The sequence below is a fragment of the Carcharodon carcharias genome, chromosome 4 (genome assembly GCF_017639515.1).
Source record: "Carcharodon carcharias isolate sCarCar2 chromosome 4, sCarCar2.pri, whole genome shotgun sequence".
Taxonomy (NCBI): Eukaryota; Metazoa; Chordata; class Chondrichthyes; order Lamniformes; family Lamnidae; genus Carcharodon; species Carcharodon carcharias.
In genome coordinates this window covers 169995745-170011537 of record NC_054470.1, presented here as the reverse complement: position 1 = coordinate 170011537, position 15793 = coordinate 169995745, and the positions used below count along the sequence as shown (strand labels likewise).

Sequence of the window (15793 nt, the reverse complement as noted above, 5' to 3'; positions counted from 1 at the left end):
CCCCCAACCCCGGGAGCGCGCGAGTCGCCAGGGCGCGCGCCCAGTGTGTGCGTGTGTGACCCAGCTGCGGCCGCGCGCGCCTGTATTTTTTTTTGGCCGGTCGCGCGCTCAGTGAGGAAGGGGGAAAAGCAGTGGCGAACGGAGCGCGCCTGCAGGTTGGGGAGCTGTCAGCGGGAGGCAGAGTCGCACCCTCGCAGCAAGGAAGCAGCAGCAGCAGCCGAGTCAACGGGAGCTGAGAGTGGGAGCGGAGCCGGACAAAGGAGCGGTTTTGCCGGCACATCCTTTTCACATTTTCACTCGAGCGGCCGCCGGATTTTCGGCCAGCCCAAGCTGGGACTGTGGTCCCTCTCCGATGAGGCGCTGCCTCACCTTGACCAGCACCTTGAGAATTGTTATTGAAAGCAGCTCCCTCCGGACAGCGATCCATACCATCAGCGCAAAGAAATGCAAAGCTTCGATACCTGTAGGGATTCATTCCAGAAGATTGCAGTAGCATTCTGCAAATAGTTCGTCAGTTGCGTTGGTTTCCAATTTGCAGAATATCGATCGGGGAGTCCGTTCCTTGACCATGCCACAGGGAATGGAGAAGTTTCTACAGATAGCCCCTCACTCCCTGGCTGTGGTGCTGGCTCGGAGCGGCACAGCCAGGGCTGCTGTGGCGGGAACCGAGAACATTCAGCACCACCACACCGGCTACGAGATCTTCGCCGACTTTAAAGCCGAGAATATGCAGCATTTCTGGAATAAGCGAGTGACAGACGCCATCTCGGAGGCTTTCTTCCTCGGCTGGATCGACGAGCACGTCCTGCTGATCCAAGGCAAGGAGTCCCATTTGGAAGTGCTGAGGGAAGCTTGGATGAGGAGATCACTTAAACCTCCCAGGGGATTCAATATAAAGTATCTGGGTGAGTGTGAACACCTTGGGTGCAGTTAAAAAAAAATCTAGTTTCAAAGAAGTATTTTGGAGATGATGCACCTTGCCAATATAGTGACCTACTATAACAAAAGCAAAATACTGTAGACACTGGAAATCAGATATAAAATCTCAATGCAAATGTTTCATTATCATATTTTGCCCTGGGATTTGAACCCATGCCCTCTCTGATTGCTACTACAATGTTATAACCACCTGATGACTATTGTACCTTGTAGAGCTACCGTACGTAGTTTAGAATTGCTGACAGTAATGAACTTTTCAATGCAGTAACATTTAGGTTACTTCCAAAAGGAGAAGTTAATACGATGACAAAAACGCTTGCATGGGCTCAAGGAGTACACCAGTTGCATTTTGAAATAGTCCTGTGTTTGCTTAATACCTCCAGCAGACCCATTAAAATATGGATCGTAAGTTTTAAATGTCTTAACAAAGGATAGACTGAACATTGCAAATACTGTACTTGGATGATAACGATATGTATCCTGGTGAATAAAAAAAACATGCAATTCCGATATCTTATTCTGAACCCTTACATAACATATCACAGCTCTCAATATCGTAGCCTGCTATTTACACTAGTTGTCTTTAAATATTTACAGAAAAGGTTCACTCTATACGCAGTATTTCTCTGGTAGAACGGAGGCATTGCAAATTCGCTCTAGCAATACAGAGCAGTCCCTGAGCCAAAGCGTTGGTGTTTGCAGAGCCTGTTTACCCAGTGCAGATGATCTACCAAAGATGTAATTAAGCGTTGTGTGAAATGTGGCCATGCAATCGCACTATTAAATAACCGTTTCTTAGAAATATAATTATGTGATGAAAGCACACAGATTGTTTGAGAATATGGATGTACTTAGATACAATATTGGTCAGGCAAGAACATAAACATAATTCTGTCAGGTGCTGATTAGCTGAAGAACTTTAATAAGCCCTGCTAGAATTCCGATTGCTATATTAAAATCTGCAAGCACAAGATGGGTTACAATAATTGTACTGTACGTAGCTAACTTTTATTTGGTTATGCCACACTTCGTAGCTAGATGGCTAAATGGATGGTACTCTGTAACTTCATACCCTCCTAAAAGCAACCTCAATAATGTACACCAGCCCAGCATGGTAAAACAAATTAGAAGCTCTCAGTTGTTATGCCACATACCCGTGGAGATCATGATATGCTGTGTTAGAAAATGAATACCTGTCAGCTAGAATGAAAACATTACAAGAAAGGTTCAAGAATCTAACACAGGTTAATCTCTAAACCATGAAATTGAAACAAAATTATACCTTTTATTTTGTAAGAGCAATATGTATGAGGTTAAAATGCAGTCTCAAAAGTTTTGAATGGCTGTGGTTTGGTGTGGGGACTTCCATGTGAAAGCCTGGTAGTATTTTTAAAAAGGCAGACAAACAAAAGGTGTAGCTATGGCCACTGCATGCTTTGCATATTGATTATTCTACTCAGTAGCCTGTGTTAACTACAGTCACCAATTGGGAGCTGTTTACTGAGAAATAAGTGGTGTAAGGATCTTGACTGCAACGATGTAGGATTGAGGACCTTGGTTGACTAAGGATTGCTTTAAGAACACACATCAAGTTTTTTTTATGCTGTAATAAATGTGACTAATATAATTTCATGGTACATCTCCAGCAGACCATGTGCTGTAATTAATAGATTTTCAAACATGGGTCAGTGACCAATAAGCGGTTTTCAGGGAAGTTTCCAAGATTGTCAGATTCCTGTCACCAAATTCCAATATTTATCTGTATAAAGTTACCTAATAGCAATTGAATTGCCTTGCTGTATTTATGAACTAAGAAAGTGTTCTGCTATATTAACATTGTTCTTCTTTCAGCAGCTAATACTAATTTTAGAAGTTGGAATAGGAGTAATTTTCAATGGGTCCTATATAGAAAAGTTTGAAAAGCATTGATATATTTAGTCTGCACAAAAGCATACATTTGAATTACTGATGTACTCCTCGATCTACAATATACTGAGAGTGGAAGTTGGACAGGCACTTGGGACAAAAGCACCCTTTTCTACAGAAGCATAGATCAGTTGAATTTGCCAGCTGGGAGTCTTGTCTGTCGTTGCTTATTTTCTCAGTGGCTCTGTTTAATGTTTGGATGGCCTTATTAAAACAAGATGATGGAGAGATCTAGAGATGGTGGCATCTGCAGCCTTTAAGGGGGAGATGGTCACTAATGCCCATTACGAAAGGAAATCAGCCATCCTTAGCTGGTCTGGCCTATATGTAACTCCAGGCCCCCACAAATGTGGTTGACTCGTAACTGCCCTCTGAAATGACAGACCAAGCCACTCAGATCAATAGCAATTAGGGATGGGCAATAAATGCCAGCGATGCCTATAAAAAAGACATTCTTTCGGATGCAGTAGGCATTAATGGTTTCCCAGTCAATGAAGAATGTTGATTTTGCAAGTAGCCAACAGTCATTTGACCCCATTCCCACTAAACTACAGATCACTCAACTTCCTTTTCTGGTCCCCAAGTTAGCTGGCATTGTTAATGGTTCTATCCCTTCAGCTGTTGTCCCTCTCTCCTTTAAATCTGCCTTCACCACCTGTCTCCTCAAAAAACAAACCCTTGACCTCACTGTCCTTGCAAATCACCACCCCATCTCCCTTTCCTCTTGAATGTCCTTGATTGTGTTGTTTCCTATCAAATCCCTCCAATCAGTTTTCCACCTCTGCCACACTACTGAAACAGCTCTTACCAGAGCTCTCATCATAAATGACATGCTATGTGACCATATCAAAGACAAACTATCCCTCCTTAACCTGTCTGAAACCTTTATGGGGGAGATGGATGGCTTAGTGGTAACATTTTTGGATTAATAATCCAGAGATCCAGACTAATGCTCTGGGGATGCAGGTTCAGCTCCCACCACCAGTGGAATTTAAATTCAATTAATAAAGTTTGGAATATAAAGCTAACCTTAGTAATGTTGGATTACTCTGACTTTAGACCCACAATGGGTCTACTCAATTCAAGGGCAATTAGGGATGTCACAATTAGACAATGTCACACGAGATGGGACATGTTAATAATAAACACTTAAAATTTATTACATTTTTAAAAAAACGGACATGAAACTTCATCCTGCAAGTGGATGAAGTTTCATGAATAATCTGGAGCCTGCTGGGGCTCCTGGCCTGCCCGCCAGCCTTAAGCTTGGATGGGCAGGTTTTTAATGATCTTAACTAGCCTGTCAATGGCCTCAATTGGCCATTCACAGGTTGGCAGGCAGACAGCTGATTTCGCTATCTGCCCGCCTTCCTAAAAATTTAAAGGGACCGGGATGACATCAGGGGTTCCTCCCAATGTCATTCCGTGTCATTTTCCCGACAGTGAGCGGGTCCCGCCCCATAAATCGCGAACGGGAAAATCCTGGCCAATGATTCAGCTTCCACTGCTTTCTGGGGAAGAAAATTCCACAGACTAATGACCCTCTAAGAGAAAAAATTCTCCTTACCTCTGTATTAAAATGGAGACAGACTTCTGATTCTTAAACTGTGTCCCCTAGTTCCAGTCTCCCTCACAAAAGGAAATGTCCTCCTGGCATCCACCCTATCAAGTCCCCTCAGGATTTTATATGTTTCAATAAGATCACCTTTCTTTCTTCTAAACTCCACTGGATATAGGCCCAACCTGTTCAACCTTTCTTCATAAGGTAAGCACTTCATCCCAGGAATGAAGCATCCTTTTCGAAATAAGGAGAAGAAAACTGTATATAGTACTCCAGATGTGATCTCAGCAAGGTCATGTATACTGCAGTAAAGCCTCCATCTATCCTTGGTCCTCCTATTTCTCATCTACATGACATCATTTGAAAGCACAGCATTGGATTTTACACATATGCTGATGACACCCAGCTGTACCTCACCACACCTCTCTGACTTCTCTACTATTGCTGAATTGCCGAGCCAACATTCAGTATTGAATGAGCAGAAATTTCCTTCAATTAAATATTGGGAAGACTGAAACCATTGTTTTCAGCTTCTGCTCCAAACTGATTTCTCTCACTCCTGACTCTATCCCTCTCCCTGGCAACAGTCTGAGACTTAACCAGTTTGTTCACAATTTTGGTGTCACATAGGGGAGGCGTTGGCATAGTGGTGTTGTCACTAGTTGAGTACTCCAGATACCCAGGCTAATCCTCTGGGCACCATGACAGTAAGTGAAATTTGAATTCCATAAAAAAATCTGGAATTAAAAGCCCAATGATGACCATTGTTGATTTCCCCTTTAGGGAAAGAAATCTGCTCCCCTTACCTGGTCTTGCCAATGTGTGACTTCAAATCCACAGCAATGTGGTTGACTCTGAAATGGCCTAGCAAGCCACTCAGTTCTCAACGGCTTTTAGGAATGGGCAATAAATGCTGGCCCATGTCCCATGATTGAATAAAAAATTTGATGACTCATGAATATGTATTCACACCATTGCTAAGACTGTCTATTTCCACCTCCATAGCATCACCTGACACCTCATATGCTGCTGAAACCCTCATTTATACCTTTAGTTACCCTGAGACTTGACTATTCCACTGCACTCCTGGCTGGTCTCTCACATTCAATCCTGTGTAAACAGGAGGTCATCCAAAACTTAGCTCACACCCGCTCACCTATCAGCCCTGTGCTCTCTGACCTGCATTAGCTCCAGGGCAAGCAACAGCTTGATTTTAAAATGCTTGTTCTTGTTTTCAAATCCCTCTATGGCCTCACCTCTCCTCCAGCCTCATGACCATCTGAGATATCTGTGTTCATCTAATTCTGGCCTCTTGAGCGCCCCTGATTTTGATCCTTCCACCATATATAGCTGTGTCTTCAGTTTCCTTGGTTTTAATCTCTGGAACTTCTTCCCCACATCTCCCCCCGCCCCCCCCCCAGCCTTTCCTTCCTTTAAGACACTCCTTACAATACAGCTCTTTGACAAAGCCTTTGGTCATCTTACTGTTATCTGCTTATGGTGGCTGGGTGCATATTTTGTTTTACAATGCTCCTGTGAAGTACCTTGGAATGTTTTACTGTATTAAAAGTGCTGCATAAATATAAGTTGTTGTTGCAAAGTTTGCATTCCTTAGCTTGTATTTAAGAACTGACTGGATATCAGTATTGTATCTCATGATGTTTTGTCATTTGCAAAATATTGAAAGGTTCAATCGGTTATGAAGATCATTGTATATTCTATTGAATACCTCGAAGAAAATGATGAAACTTAAATCCTTAGAAATTGCCCCACATAATATGTGATGGTTTTGTTCATCTTAAGTTTTTAAAACCTGGATCATAGCATTCAGGTGAGTGAAATTTTGCTTTTTCTTCGGTTGGTTTTGTCTGACTATACTCACTCAACATTACAAAAATTGGATTTAGAATATTTACTGAAGTGAATGTGAGTGTATTATGTAAGTACACAACTGCGAACTCCATGTCTTTGGGAGACCTGGTGAATATATTTTTAATATATGTAGCAGCTATATTACACACAATGTGTCAATGGATAAATTTAGTTTGTAAAAAAATGTTCATAATGAAGTCATATCTAGATACACAGTTTCTTTGCAAGTCAACAGAATTGATACTTTTGCCTCAGGAAGTTTTAGAAAAAAATGTAACTCAGTGGCTTTCTTAACACCTGTTTGAGCTTAACAAAAGCACTGTATCGTCTTTTGATAAGAAGTAATGAAAAGAATAACTTATTTCCTCTTCCTACATGCTTTCAATTAACCTATCTGGCTCTTTCTGGGTTACTCCTTTCATTTCTATTTAAATAATGGCAACCATGGCAACAATGGCATCTAAACTTCTTACTCTGAGACTGTGAACTTATCTGCTGTGGCTTGAATCTTGCTGAAATCCCATGATCTCCACTGCTGGTTTAGGAAAAGAACTCTTGCAATCTGAAACTATCATGTTCTGCCATTTCATGGCTGTGGCCTGATCACAGACCTCCTTCCACATCACCTTATTGTCTTTACCCAAAAGTTTGGTGTGGATTTTATTGTTCTTTTGGCCTCCTGTAAATGTGTCTCTGAAGTTGATTTCCAAGTTTGTGCCACACCCACAGTGAACAAGAGAATTTCTTTAATTTGAGAATATAATCTTCAACAGTCTTACTTGCATCCTTTGACGGAACATAACTCTCAGTGCAATCTTATTCTTAGTCACCCCATAATATGAGTCCAGAATCTCATCAATTTCAGAATAGTCTATAGTATTGGTGTCTTGTAGCAACCTTGATTAGACATCACCTCAAAGTAACTGGCCCCATCATGAGTGAGGAAATCATTTACTTTATCCTCATCACCTACTGTATTGAATTTTACCCAAATGTGTAACCTTCGTTTGTAATTACACCAATACTCTTTTTTAGGGTTGAATTCCCCCATTGTCCCTATATATGTCTTCTGTGCCAATTTTTTTTCAATTCCATACTGTGCTTATTTACTGAGCTGTACCTGAAAATGACATGCACACACAGGGCAATCTTTCAAACTGCTTAAGCTTCCTCAAAATCAACTTTAGAAGTTCCAAAAAGCATTATTCCATTCTTAATTTCTCAAATGAAATGTAAAAAAGAATTCTACCCTATCCGTGTTGCCATCTTTCTGTTGTGTATTGCACTGAGTAAGACTAACACATGATCAACTGCAGGCAGATATTATTGAACAACCTTACTTACACTTACTTATTTACTTACACCTCCCCAACAGGTAATACAACAAAATGGTCAGATCTTGCAATGCACTACACCCATTCCAATCTTTGGGTGGAACGCAATTCAGGCACTCTGAAATCCTGCCAGAAATGGTCAGGATTAACATAGTCTAATCATCTTAGTTATGAGCTTTGACGACATTTTCATCTTCATTCACTTTGCCACAGCTAGTTCATGTTCCCATTCACAAACCACGATCAGGACAAGTCATGAGGTGGCCAGTTCCAATTATATTTAAAGGGATCCACAGTTGCTTTTGAATTGGAGGTATTTTGGTTGCATGAAATAGTGGAATTTTGTTACTTAGATAATTTCAAAGTACTTGTATTTGCTGTTATCTTTGTAATTTACCCCAGCCCTGCAACCCTCTAAGATCATTGGGTTTCTTCAGCTCTGACCTCTTGCACACTTTTGACTTTTATTTCTCCACCATTGACAGCTGTACCTTCAGTTGCCACCATTAAGTTCCAGAATTTCCTGCATAAACCTCTCTGCCTCTACCTCTGTTTCCTTCTTTAGGATGTTTCTGAAAACTCAGCTTTTTAAACAAACATTTTGTCGTCTACTCTAGTGAAGGTGCCTTGGGACATTTTACTAGGTTAAAGGTGCCATATAAATGCAACATGTTGTTGCAGTTGAAGTTCTGAACAATTAAGGGGCCTCTGACATTATACTTATGTCTTCGTGGAGGTCCTTATGGGAATCTTACTGTAGCAAGAGGAGGGAGGAGGGGGCTTGAAGCAGGAACAGCAGCAGGATAGGAGGGAGAGCATAGAAGGAGGCCTGTTCACAGGAATCTTTACCAACAGAGTTTTCAAACCCAAGGCAACATCCCTAAAGTTCTTTTAGGAATAGTGCACCAGGGGATTTTACTTCTCAAGAGAGGCAGGGATACGCAGACTGGCAACAGAATGGCTAGAGCTGCATTTCTTCTTGCAGTCAAGGTCACTGCAGTTTGAATCTCTTTGCCTCTGGTTCCTTTCGAGCTTGGGGCGGGTGTCCTTGCCACCTGCAGTTGGCTGATTTTGGACAAGAAAGCAGTGGATAAGTCCTCCACATCATTTTAGTGGCACTCAGCTCCATGCCACCCCCTTGAGGATAGTTAAAATGAGCACCCAACAGTCTGCAAAAAGAAATCCTTCAATCACCTTTATATTGCATTTAAGTGATTTGAAGAAGGGCTTGCTGTCAAGTGGAGATGTATTTTTTAACCACTTAATTTGTTTTAATTACATTTTATAATGAAGCTGAGGGATGACAGTAATGGAATGTTAAACATTTGTCCACTCTTGGTATGCATTGTCACTGTTTGACACGTCCAAGCAAATTGTAACAGGGTCACATGCAGAACGAAATCCCTTTATTCTTTCTTAAGAATGATACCTCCAATCTTGGGAAAACCACCCCACACTGCCCAGAGTAAACTTTTCAAACTCCAACAACTGCCAGTGTTAATACCTTTAAGAGTGACTTTGCTAGTCTAATGTTAATTTGTAACACAAAACAAAAGCAGAATTACCTGGAAAAACTCAGCAGGTCTGGCAGCATCGGCGGAGAAGAAAAATTTGTACCTGATTCTTGGCTGCTTTATCATTGGACACTTACCCACCAACTTAGTTGAAATTGCTGAAACTCATTCCACATTACATCCCTTACAGATTTATGACTGTCTCTTTCTGCTCTCTTGGGTGGATGTTAACCATGTTCCAGAAATGACATGGCAGTATTCCGATTAACCTTAGTTGCCTTAAACAAGTTCATTTTATTAAGAAAATAAGCTTCACTTCTGTTACTCTTATAAACCTCACAAATGTATTATATCTTAGGACTGTAAGCTTTGGTTTATAAGATTGTTATAGTTTGGGACTGAATCTTTAAATTTAGGGTAAATGAAGGGGACCATGTGACCTATGTTGGAGTCTGCCTGACAGTAAGTCTGGGAGTTTAACTGTTGAAGATCAGAAAAAAGTTCAGATTGTTTTGTTGAGAGGGAGGTGCCAGATATTTACACTTGAGGACAATGACAGCTGTTTCTAAACCCACAATGAGAAGACAGTAAGTCTCCTAAAACCCTGAAAAGTGATATCAAGTTGTAAACTATTGTGCTGGAACTTGTCCCTTTGTTTCTAAGATGAAAGGCCATTGTGATCAGAAATAGCTGATTAGTATTTCTACTTGGATACAAAGTTAATGGGGGAGGTCTTGTGGTGAGTGGGTAGCATCCCTGCTTTTGAGACAGAAGCACTGATTCGAATCCCAACGTAGGACTTGATGGCCAAGGGCAGCATGTTCAGAATGCAGCTAAACATGTTGAGTATAAACCTGCAATCATTCCAACACACGCAGATGGTAAGAGCAGGAACAATTCCTGGTCAGCCATGTGATGGAAAGAACATTGGACCATTACTATTCATAACTCCAGACTACAACATGCATGTAAAAGGTGCATGTTACCAGAATAACATGGATTCCCTGAGTGGACAGTACCACGTCACCACCACAAAACTAATGTGTTACCCATTGCCATGGAGGGTAGAGGAGGTCATTTTGATATCAGGTTACAGACTTCCCTAAAAACCCAGAAATATCTCACAGAGAGAAGGAAGTTGCATTTTTGGTCCTGTGTGGTCTGCAGCCAACTGAGAATAGGAGAGCAAACGAGATAGATGTTAACCAGGCCTGCATCTTAAGCATTGGAAATGCTGATCCTATAGTTCACCAAGTAGAATGCAGGTGGGAGCTCATGCTCAGTTTGTGGACTGAGATCATGAGGAGTTAAAACAAGGCTGGAGGTTTCACCTAACTGGAATGAGAGGGAGAATTCCCAGGAAAACCCTCACAGTGGGAAATAAAATTGGGAAAGGAATAGAACAAAAGTAAGAACCTTGGGAGCTGTGAATCACTTTGGATTGTTTCCATGAGAATTGAGTGTCTATTTAAGAGACTGAGTAACATAGAAATTGGAGGTTTTGGCTGCCATTAAAAGTAGAAGTGGACAGCTTCTGCTCGGCACTTTAAAGCATAAGTCGCCTACAAAATTAAAATTGAGTTTAGATAATCATGTTCTTTATGCATTTGTCAAAGTAAAAGTTTTAAAACATGAAATCTTGTTATGTTTCCTTCTAATAGCTAAAATCAGAAGATAAGATCATAGGAAATAGGAGCAGGATTAGGACATTTGGCCCCTCAATCGTGCTCTGCCATTCAATAAAATCATGACTGATCTGATTATGGCCTTAACTCCACTTCCCTGTCTACCCCATTATAATCCCTGACTCCTTTGTAGGTCAAAAGTCTATCCAACTGAGCCTTGAATATATTCAATGATCCAGCTTCCATTGATCTCTGGGGAGTAGAATTCCAAGGTCTAAAGACCTTCCGAGAGAAAAAAATTCCTCCCCGTCTTAAATAGGAGATCCCTTATTTTTAAACTGTACCCATTCATTCTCGAACTTTCCTACAAGTGGAAACACCCTTCCAGCTTCCACTCTGTCAAGTCCTCTCAGCACCTTGTATGTTTCAATAAGGTCATCTCTCATTCTTATAAACTCGGATGCATATAGACCTAATCTATTCAACCTTTCCTCTAAGACAACCCCTTCATCCCAGGAATCAGCCAAGTGACCCTTCTCTGAATTGCTTCCAATGCAGTTTTACCCTTCTTAAGTAAGGAGACCAAAACTGTACATGGCACTTCAGGTGCGGTCTCACTAAGGTCTTGAACAGCTGTAGCAAGACTTTCCAACTTTTAGACTCATCCCTCTTGCAGTAAACGCTAACATTCCATTTGCCTTCTTAATTACTGTAAGTTTCAATTTCTCTTTAAAAGTTATCGGTCTTTTTGGAGATTGTAACATTTCACAATGCCAAATATAAAAGTTTAATTGATGCATACTACTAAATCACATAAGTGTATGTTGGGGCTTGACAGAGGGCAATAAGCAGGTGGATTATTAGTTATGATGTAAACCTATGGTTATAAATAAAGAACTTGCTTCATATCTTGCGTCATCTACAAGATGCGCTCCATGAACTCAGCAAGGCTCCTTAGACAGCACCTTCCAAACCTACAACCTCTACCATCTAGAATAACAAGGGTAGCAGACACATGGGAACACCACCACCTGGAAGTGCCCCTCCAAGCCACTCACTATCCTGACATGGAAATATATCGCCGCTCCTTCACTGTTGCTAAGTCAAAATCCTGGAACTCTCTCCCTAACAGCACTGTGGGTGTACCTACACTACATGGACTGCAGCAGTTCAAGAAGGCAGCTCACCACCACCTTCGCCAGGGCAACTAAGGATGGGCAATAAATGCTGGTCCAGCCAGTGACACCCACATCCTATGAATGATTTTTAAAAATCATAACTTCTTCCACAGCCTCAGAACATTGCAAGGTGCTTGATAGCCAATGAATTACTTTTAGTGTAGTGATGTTATGCAGGCAAACTCAGGAGAAGGTTTGCAACAGTAATATTCCATAACCAGCAATGAGATCAATAGCCAGTTAATCTGTTTTGGACTTATGGTTCAGGGATAAATGTTGGCCAGGACACTAGGAGAACTCCTCTGCACTTAATCTTGTGCCATGCAATCTTTTATGACCACCTGACCAGACAGATGGGCCCTCAGTTTTAATGTCTCACCTGAAAGACAGCACCTCTGGTGATGTACAGTTTAATTGTGGAGTACACTAGTCTTTAGAGTATTTACAACCCAAGGATTAATTCTGTCTGCTCAATTATTGTGATATTTGACAGGCAAATTTGATTTGACACACTGTCATGCCCGGTAAAGGAACGCCTAATACATAACTTTTAAAATGTACTGCACCCACTATGGAATTCTCTGTAACTGACTTTTCTTTTTAAAATAGACACTGATGAGCTGCACAATATAGCCACCAAGGGTCACCTAACTCTTGGTCTGTGGACTCAAAAGGACAAAATGACACATTCCAGACTGAGAAATGTCAATACCCATATCCTGAGACCATCCAAACTGCATTCCTGACTTGAATGGGTCGTTCTGAATCCAGGAAGGTGATTGTCTCAAACCCTGAGGGTGAATGTCTGCAAACAATAATCTGGGTTACGGCTAATCTGTGTAGGCCCAACATCATGGTTGGAAGGGGGCTGTGAGAAACCAGATAGTAGGGTAACCGTTTGGTCTCCCTGTTTATTCCTTAAGTGCTGTCTGCAAAAAGACACAACGACTCAACAACTGCTCAACAGCAGCAGCAGAATGGGCAGCAACATCTACGCTTTACGACCTGGAGACTGCAACATCATGAGGTCTCCAAGCCTGCTCCTTGTCAAATCTGCCAACACAGCAAAATGATCTCCTGGTAACAAGACTACAAATAATTAGCTTTGTGACCTGCAAAATGTCCATATCTTTGAGAGAATCTTGCAAAGGCTCTGGTGTGCTACTTTGGCTATTGAATTCACCTAACTGCACTTCAGGAGTGAAAACCTCTTCTTCACCCGGTTTCCAAGATGAGCCGATCACATGAATAATGAACTATTCTTTTATTTATAGCTTGTAAAATTATACTTCTCTTTAACTGTATTTTCCTAGTGTGTGTGGGTGAGTGAGTGATGTACCATTAAATTTTCAGAATGAATATGTGAATAAATAATCGTTTTAGTTTAAACCTATGAAACGGTTGTTGCTGGTTATTCAAATTGTCCACAGGGGTGAAGAAACACACAGCTCTTCCTTTTCAAAATACACCCTGATTATGGACAGTAAGGGAAGGAACAGAGGTTTCAATTCTCTCTCATCCCTGTCTATAACACTTACCCTCCTTTGTTCATTCATTTGGTTCTAATTTATTACCATAAAAAAGTATTAAGAAATTCAAATATTAAGGACATTTCTGTGTAAAGTAATTAACCCAGAGTTATTGAGAAAGAAAACATCCTTATGTCTTCATGTAATTTGAAGGACCCTTGTTCTTCCCACTACAGTAAATGAGTAAATGCACATTTTGCTTATGTACAGATTTTGTCATTTGGTCCCTATGAAATTAAATTTCTTTTGTTTCATACGGATGGAATTTTATAGCAGCGGGATTTTATGTTCCTGCCAAATTCAGTGGAGTTTAGAATGGTTTGCCGCATTTTACGGCCCCATCCCTGCTGCGACAGGGCTGTAAAATTCCAGCCACAAAATCCGCTTGGGTCTATCTGCCAAATTCCTAAACTAATTATCCAGAGGTATGGACTAAAATAATCCAGAAAATGTATGTTCAAGTCCTGCTTTAGTAACTTGAGAATTTGTATTTAGCTTTTAAAATATCTGGATATGAAATGCTGTTGCCAGTAAAAAAAAAAGTGGCCATGAAGCTATTGGATTAGCGTAAAATCCCAACTGTTTCACTAATGGCCTCGTATTACTGACTACTGAGGTGAAATGAAGGTTCACTTTCTTCTCACCCTTTTTATAAACTATTAAAAGACTGAAGCCTTTGTTACATGTCAGTGGGTGAATGATTAGTGGGGAGGCTACAGAAAACAGGTTGGAAGGTCACTTTTTATTACTAGGGTGTACCTGACTGACTTGAAAAATGTTGATTATATGCATATTTTTAATGGAATTCAGTAGAATGGAAATTAATGGGAAATTGTGTAAATTAATCAGACTTATTGTTAAGCACAACTTGATCTTATCTAATCCGCTGTTAAAGGAGCTTCTGCCATTTCAGTAGAATAAGCTTAAAAAAGACAAATTTTTTTTTAAAAAAGTGATTGCCTGCAGGCTTTTTTCCTGCCACACCTGGAGGTTTCTTTTTAAATATTAACATTTTTTTTTGGCAATGTTCTCCAAAATAGTTGGCACTGTCAGCTGCAAACTTGTCTGAAGTCAAGTCCAAGGTTAGATGCAACAGAGAGCATATCAGGTCTGACTGCACCAGGCACTGCCAGGGAAATGAGGTCAGGATGCAGGCAGGTGGGAATATATAGCTGCAGCTTCCTGAGCTGTGGCAGCTTCAAGATCAAAGGTTTAGCTGCACAAGGAGAAATAGCACTCCTTTCTTCAATTTGTTGTTCATGGTAGTAGCGTAAAGGAATTTTGAACTTTTACTTCAAATACCTAGAAAGGCAATTATTTTGGAATAAAGTTTATTAACATTATGAGAGTGAAAGGGAGGAAGACAGTGTGGTATCGCATCTGCTGCCATTTTCAAGTCAACGGAACTGAATATTGAGCGAGATGTAAAACAGGTGGCTGGTCCGCTATTGCCCATTTTGCATCCCCACCCAGTGAGTTTCACTCTTGTCCTGTCACAAGAGTTTATCTGTTCTAAACTTTTCAAAAGAAACACCTTTTGACGCATCATAAATCAAGAGGGAGAATTTTCACGTCGACATGTGGGGCCTGCGCGGTGATGTCAGGCATTCGTCCTGACATCACTGCGCATCATTCAGATCTTTCGTTCAGCAGGCACACGCCAAAGGCGTCTGCCTACCCGCCAAACTGTCAAAGGCCTGTTAAGGCCATTAAAAAGCCAATTAAGCTAATTATCAATGCTGTCCGTCCAACTTTAAGGTTGGCGGGCAAGGCAAAGAGCCCAAGTGGCCTTTGTGTTTTTCAGGAAACTTCATCCACAGTTTCCTGAAGATTTAATAAAATCTATAAATAATTTATTCACATTTCATAAACGTGTCCCTGCTCATGAGGCACTGTCACATGAGGGGACATGTCTAAGTAATTTTTACCTTTCTTTATTTAAATATTTCAATATGAACTTAATCTCTTTGAGGCAGCTCCACGCCACAGGGAGATTTCTGCCCTCTTTTGCGTACATGCACAAAAGACCGCAGGTGCTGACTCTCCCTCTTCCACGCTCCCGCCTGCACAGGTAGCGGTGAGCACTATCAGTCGTGCGTCATGCCAATTAAGGCCCACTCATGTACAATGGTGGCATGGAGCCAATCGGCTCTGCGCGCGTCCGCGCCCGCTCCTGGCTGGCCCGCCTGACAGAGAAAAAATTCTCCCCGTGGTGTTTCTTCTCCCCCAGCCTCTTCCACCCCATCCGGCATCAATTTTGTTATTCTCCACCTATCCCAAATATGCCATTTTTTTGCCTGCAACTGCAATACATG

At 41.2% G+C, this 15793-nt stretch overlaps 1 protein-coding gene across 2 annotated transcripts; it reads left to right on the top strand.

The window, feature by feature from the left end:
- The first annotated feature begins 123 nt into the window (after window positions 1-123).
- On the top strand, window positions 124-13319 carry LOC121277099 (storkhead-box protein 1-like). 2 transcript variants are annotated; one of them, XR_005942808.1, is made up of 3 exons: window positions 124-905; window positions 6114-6257; window positions 12559-13319. XR_005942808.1 is itself a non-coding variant. In XM_041186105.1 (2 exons), the coding sequence occupies exons 1-2, from the start codon at window positions 569-571 to the stop codon at window positions 12693-12695; spliced, it is 474 nt and encodes a 157-aa protein (XP_041042039.1). In that variant the 5' UTR covers window positions 124-568; the 3' UTR covers window positions 12696-13319. The 2 variants fall into 2 exon arrangements, 1 of the variants encoding a protein (XP_041042039.1); XM_041186105.1 differs by lacking the exon at window positions 6114-6257.
- The last annotated feature ends 2474 nt before the right edge of the window (window positions 13320-15793 follow it).

What these genes read in the sequence shown, in the direction of transcription:
- LOC121277099 (XM_041186105.1), top strand. Translation starts at nt 569, where the DNA reads ATGCCACAGGGAATGGAGAAGTTTCTACAGATAGCCCCTCACTCCCTG. An exon ending in ATTCAATATAAAGTATCTGG is followed by an intron (nt 906 to 12,558) that starts GTGAGTGTGAAC and finishes TTTTTAAAATAG; the next exon opens with ACACTGATGAGCTGCACAAT.